Consider the following 6,732-nt stretch of genomic DNA (forward strand, 5'->3'; position numbering starts at 1 on the left):
GATGTCTTGGAACGTAACCCTTGCGGTGGACGAGGGACCGTTTGTGATTAACTTTTTTTAATCTAATTATTTTGTGAAATGAAATGAATCATTTAAAATTTTTATTGCATTTCAAGGCGAGAGCACAATGACCATCAATTCTACTTTCTCCACTTTCTATCTTTTTGTCATAGCTTAGAAACTGAGATCAATGATGTGACCTGGTTATCAGTACCTGATACTTGAACACCGACGTCCTTTCTGTTCGTCTCCTCCTTGTGCCTTTGACTTTGACTCCAATCCACAGTTCTTTCACCATAAATGACAGACCTCGCACTAATGACCTGAGTGGGTTTTTGTTTTTTCCTCCCAGGCCTTGAAATGACTTGATGCTCGACCGCCTGTCATTCATTTTCATAATGATTCCTTTGGTCTGTTGCCTAAATCACAGCAGTTGTTGTCTTGACCTCCCGACGGCCTCAGGTCGCCGTCTGTCACTGAAACTCCTCTCCTTTTTGTCGGCCCTGCAGAGGATGACGATTGTTTTGACTCTTAGTCTGCGGGCTATTAACCCGGGGCATTTGCTAGCACCATCCAGTTGCCATGGTGACGCCGTGGTGATAGAACATGTGCACAGGTGTGTCACGACAGATGCTGCAGAGCTGGGGGAGGAAACGGAGGTCGTTGCCGCCCAGTTGAGCACAGCACGGTGGAGCGGCGGCGGTGGAGCGAGCGAGAATCGTCGGGCTTTGAACCCTGACGTTCTGTTTCTCTAACAAATGATCTGAGGCTGCATTTGTTCCTCCTCCCGCTGCAGAAAGTTGGATCTCGTTCCCAACAAAGAAAAACTTTAATCTTTTATTTTCCGTCACGGCTGAGAGAACACAGATGATTTCACCCACAGTGGGCGCCGATGTGTGATCCTCATCTCGGCTCTGTCACAGCTCTGACTGTCAGTCCACTGACTCCATCTGGTCTAGAGGCGTCGCCGCCGACTCTGAGCAGCAGAACCTCTCCTGTCCTACTGTCTGGAGCCATCAATCACTCTGGAATTCTTTTTTTTTTTTTACAGAAAACTAAAAATTGTAATCACAACAATTTTTCTTCTGCTTCTCTTTTTTTTTGAATCACATTCTGTTCAAATGATATCAAAAAAAAAAACATATTACTTTTTGTCAGCTTTACTCCATTTTTTTGTCATATCAGTGCCAACTCAGGATTAATTGCTGTTCCCAAATACTTTTGACAGCAGCTGCTGGCCATCCATTTATTGGCTGGGTAGTCTGTGTGTTTTGAACGAGCCGGGCTGTGTTGCCAGATCTTGTGAGGAAAAACGAGCAACAAGGTTGAGTAAAAACAAGCCCAAATGTAGCAACCCACACAAAGTCCCTTCAGCTTCATGGGAAACGATAGATAGTCTGATATATTTATACATGTCAGTACATTCACATATGTGTTTTCACTTAACACAAAAAACCTGGACTTGTAAAAAAATACAAGAAAATACAAGAAAGTGAAAAGATGTAAAAAATACGACTGATCTTCTTTCTTTCATTCTGTATGCATAAACTGAAGTCAATTTCGTTTTGTTTTTTTTTCTCACAACAAATGATTTTTTTAACACAATTTGGGAGACAAGCATGCCATTTTAGGTTGACATTTTATTTTGAAAAGCCTTTACGGTTCTTCCCCACTTGTGGTCGTTGATTTACTTTAAGCGTAAATAAGTCGCTTGTAATAATTGACCTTGTCGACCAGCGAGCTTTTTGAGTAAACAAGGTCTTTTAAATTATAATTTATGAAGCGATTGTTTGATTCTCAGTCGACGTCCATTTCAGCTGCATTTCTAACGGCGTCTGTCATTTTCTAACGGCGTTTGTCATCTGGTGTCCTCTGACCCTCCTGTTCCTCCGTTTCCTCCTCAGATGTACATCCAGACGGCCACGTTGACCGTCTCCCTCAGCCTCAGCGCCTCCGTCTCTCTGGGAATGCTCTACATGCCAAAGGTCTACATGATTATCTTTCATCCTGAGCAGAACGTTCCCAAACACAAGCGCAGCTTCAAGGCCATCGTCACCGCCGCCACAATGACCAGCAAGCTGTCGCAGTTGGCAGCCGAGCGACCCAACGGCGAGGTGAAGACGGAGCTGTGTGAGGGCGTGGAGGCCGCTGGTGAGTAGAGAAAGACGGATGGACTGATGGACGGATGGATGGACAGATGAAGACACGCCGGGTGTCCTTCTACCTGTTGTGCACACATTTGTCATCATCAGAGCCAGTGTGTGGCTGAACTGAAGAATGTTGTGTTCATTTTTCCTGTGACCCTTTTTTTACTAAGATGAAAATGTGAGACTTAGTGACAAAATTAACTGAAAAACAAAATAATTTAAAAATCTGTCATGGGACACAGGAGGAGCAAAGAGGTCAAAGGCCAATCAGAGCTACGTTTGTTGGTTAGAAGGCAGGACATCGAAACGGAAATTCAATAGTGGGGCGGGGCCCCCTGGCGGTGGCACGGTGCGGTACCAGGGGGGGGCGTGAGGGGCGTTCAGTGGAATATGGCACGCTGGACATAAGTGTACCACTGCTGAATGATAACAAGCCTCCAGTCACTAGGTGGCAGCACCTCATACAGTGGTTTGTACATGTTATCAGGTTCTCAATAGTATTTCAATTCAGGGAGGGCGTGAAAACATTTCTGTCCTCAAGGGGGGGCATGAGAAAATAAATTGAGAACCACTGATATAATAAGATTTAATGGAAAATAATAGTGTTTTTTAGTTTACATTGAACCTTGTTTTTTTGTTTCATCTACGAGTTTTGAGAAACTCGATTTTGAGACTTCGATTTCTTTTTTTTTTTTCCATGGCCTCTGAAATGATTCAGGTTCAAGTGAATCTGAAATTGTTTTGCTGTGATTTGTTGTGTTAAATGTTAAAAGCTACGCTTAAAAAAATGTTCCTGTGTCAGCAGAAATGTTGAACTCTTTACTCATCACAGGTTCCCTGGCGGAGGCGTCCTTCCCCTGCCACAATCTTACAAAAACAGTCTGTCCTTTAGCCTTAGCTCCTCAGATTAGCTGAAGGCTAAAGCTCATCACTTTGTGTTCAGAGGAGAAGTGCATTTTCACTGTTTATTTTTCCATTCCTTTTTCCTCTTCTGATGATGTTTCTTCTCCACACAGTGCCACCAGCAAAAACAACCTACGTCAGCTACACAAACCACGCCATGTGAGGGCGCACACCCCCTGAACGAGGCCTTCCTAAACAGGAAGTCAGGTGCTTTGACAAACTGAGCAACGGAGCGACAAAGTAAATGAACCAAAAAAAAACTGGTTGGATCTTGAGCAGCACTCAAACCTTCAAACACTAAACAAACACAATCATTTGAAGAGGCCATGAAGAAGAAGAAGAAGAAGAAGAAGAAGAGGAAAACAACAGGTAACGTTGAAAACTTGAAAGGTAAAAAAAAAAAAAATTGTGGGTAACGTTGAAAAGTTGAAAGGTAAAAAAAAAAAAAATTGTGGAGATCAAAAATATTTGTTGTTATTCTAAATGTACATTCAAACAAAAAAACCAAAAAAATATATTTGTGGAAATTCCTGATTATTGTCTCATGTCATTGCATCATGGAGTCGGTCCATCACTGTTTCGGCGAAATGAACCGTAGCTTTTGTGAATCGTGTAAATGCAACCGTTGACCTGAAGCATGCTAGTTTTTATACAAATGATCTATTTGTAATAAAAGGAATGTTTCACACGTCACTGTCACCTTTGGGTTGATTTGACCAAGACAAGAACTGGAGAGTAGATCATCACTGGAGTCCCATGGTTCCATGCATACTCTGAGCCAGGGGTCTCAAACTTCAGGTTCGGGGGCTACCTAATGAACCACGAACCCCACCCAAAACCGGCCCGCACCTAAATGTTGATGATTTAAATTTTGAAACTTGAAACTTGAACCACTACAATATAAATACTGTAGTATTGATGCAGCAGACAGTGGTTTTAGGTGGATAGTTTAATAGATTTTAATTTATGACCAAATCTTACGACTTGGTCACAGAGAAGTTCTTAGAGTTTATGCTGTAAACTGTGTGTCCCAAGACAGAAAATATTTTCTTTTCAAAACCAGAGAGAAAGGGAGAAATAAGATGTGAGTTATTTGTCCTGGACAAAGAGAAACTCAGTAGATCTCCGACCCAGAATGAACCTGCTGCAGAGCGAGAAGTTCAGAGAAACTCCATCTGTGCGTAAGCCGACCTTTAGCATCACGAGATCCAGAGTCTTGCAGGAAACATAGCACAACGCGCTATCCCCATTACGGACTTTCAAAAATACACAGCCCGTGTGTGTGATCAATACCCGCTGTGGAACAGGAGAGGCCGGATCGATACGAGCTGCTGCAGAGAATTCCTCATGCGTGTAATGAATATTTCTGCGTCTCCTGCAAGAAAAGTGGAGGAAGACGAGGTACAGAGTGGGAAGAGAGACGTCCAAAGACGAGACTTTTCCACCTTGAATTTGCCTTAATCTAAAGGAACAGATGCGACAAGAAAGTCTGATGAAAAAAAAACCTGCTGCAGAAATGTTCTAAAGTGGAGGTGGAGGATGTGTAGGAGCAGCCGTCAACCGCTTTGTTTCATTTTTTGTGATTTTTTACCAGAGTTGTTGCAAATTATATAATACAGGAAAACACTGTGGTTAACACTGGCACAGAGTGGGAAAGGCTCAACGTACAAACTAAACGCAGCCTGAACTTCAGACTCCGTGGCTGATTATGGCTGACCTCTGGTCAGTCTGTCAGAAAGTCTCATCTTAAGCCTCCATCCAGACCCGACCGGCAGCACTCGTCCTGTCTGCCTCGCTCTGAGGGAGAACGGTCTGAAACTGAAATGTGACAGATCAGCCCAGAGACTGTTCCAGAACATTTGGCAGCACACGCTGGTTAGAGTTTATGGAAGCTTGTGCCAGGAAGTGATCGGCTCCAGAGTGGGCACTGCCAACATAATCAACACAAGCAAAATTAAATTTATCCCAGGGAGGAGTCCAGCAGTACAATCACCAAACCAAAGAGGAGAAAACAAAGCTGCAGCTCCAACTCAGCCCAGAAACTCCTGACTGAAATGTTCATCACGACAACGGAACATGAACATGAACATGAACATGATCAGACAATGTCTGGTCTCTGACGTCATCTCTCCAATCTGATAGGACTGAGACATCCATCTACCTGACCATCCATCCACTCGTCCATCCATCCATCCATCCATCCATCCAAAGAGACCCTGCTGTTTGTTCTAATGTCTAGACAGAGGCTAATGCTACAGTTACTGAATCCACCGCAGCTTGATTGAACCCATGTGCTGTCCTTCACATCCTTCACTTCATGACAGGCAGATTTGTTAAAACATTATGAAGTTTTATAGAATAATTGGCCGCGGGGCCCCCTGCAGCATCGATGTGAAAGTGCTGGGTAATGAGGAAAACCTACATTGTGTCCATCAAGGAGCCAATTAGGCTGACGGAGCAGGATCCTCCACCTGTGAACACTGGTTCAACTGAAGCAGAAAACCAAACAGTCGGTGCACAGTCAGTGCAGTCTACGGCTACAATCACCTGAGATTTCTGTCATCGTGGGTTTTTGTAGTTTGCTCATGTTGTATTTTACGTCGGTCTATTTTTAGTCCTAGTGTTTTGGGTTTTTGGTTTTCCATCTATGGGTGGATGTAGTAGCTGGAAATCAAGATTAGTTTTAATTTGTTAAAAAACAGGAGAAATATTCTTATTAACTAAAACTTTCACCTGTCCCATGCTGTACCTGTGTGGATCACATTTGGTCTGAGGACCACCGGTTGAACAACAGTTATTTTGACAGGTATATTCTGGTGTTTTTGTTGATCTAAATCTGATTCCGAGACTTTTTTTGTCTCGGTGAAAAGAGGAACAAAAATGTTGTGATGACATTTTTTTTCTCAGTTTTCCCTCGTTTTTCATAAAACCACACACAACCAGGTCCAGAGAGACGACCCACTGGGTGTGGCGTCAACTGGTACCACTGTACGCCTACTGTCGCAGCAGAATTCACGTGCAATGGTCCTTTAAAATGGACAATAACGTGTGTTTTTCTGAAACCAGGATCCAAATTCAACCTAATAACGGCCGTGTAATAACGGAGAACTTTAGTTTCACCATGCAGCAGCAGCAGCAGCAACAGCAGCAGCAGCAGTAACAGCAGCAGTAACAGCAGCAGCAACAGCAGCAGCAGCAGTAACAGCAACAGCAGCAGCAGCAGCAGCAGCAACAGCAACAGCAGCAGCAGCAGTAACAGCAGCAGTAACAGCAGCAGCAGCAGTAACAGCAGCAACAGCAGCAGCAGCAGCAGCAGTAACATCAGTAACAACAGCAGCAGCAGCAGCAGCAGCAACAGCAGCAGCAGCAGTAACAGCAACAGCAGCAGCAGCAGTAACAGCAACAGCAGCAGCAGCAGTAACAGCAACAGCAGCAGCAGCAGTAACAGCAACAGCAGCAGCAGCAGCAGCAGCAACAGCAACAGCAGCAGCAGCAGCAGCAGCAGCTCCTCGTGAGTTCTGACACACAAGGAATGTTTATTTTTAGCCTCACAGCGTCACTTCACAGTTTGTGTGTGTGTGTGTGTGTGTGTGTGTGTAGGTTTTAATTGGCTTGACTTCAGTCCCAGGTGGCCACAGAGCTGCAGTCACACTCTGGGCTACGTGGAGAAGTGGAGGACGCG

General features: G+C 44.1%; 1 protein-coding gene across 4 annotated transcripts in view; it reads left to right on the forward strand.

Moving 5' to 3' along the window:
• Positions 1–3,456, forward strand: part of LOC103379866 (metabotropic glutamate receptor 8-like) — a 47,293-nt gene extending 43,837 nt beyond the window's left edge. For all 4 annotated transcript variants that reach the window (XM_008311565.3, XM_017033158.2, XM_008311566.3 and 1 more), the window contains 2 exons: positions 1,905–2,151; positions 3,164–3,456. In XM_008311565.3, the coding sequence (XP_008309787.1) occupies positions 1,905–2,151; positions 3,164–3,213 (297 nt within the window). In that variant the 3' untranslated portion in view covers positions 3,214–3,456. The remainder of the gene's footprint in view (positions 1–1,904; positions 2,152–3,163) is intronic.
• The last annotated feature ends 3,276 nt before the right edge of the window (positions 3,457–6,732 follow it).

This window comes from Cynoglossus semilaevis, chromosome 6 (genome assembly GCF_000523025.1).
Source record: "Cynoglossus semilaevis isolate Cse_v1.0 chromosome 6, Cse_v1.0, whole genome shotgun sequence".
Taxonomy (NCBI): Eukaryota; Metazoa; Chordata; class Actinopteri; order Pleuronectiformes; family Cynoglossidae; genus Cynoglossus; species Cynoglossus semilaevis.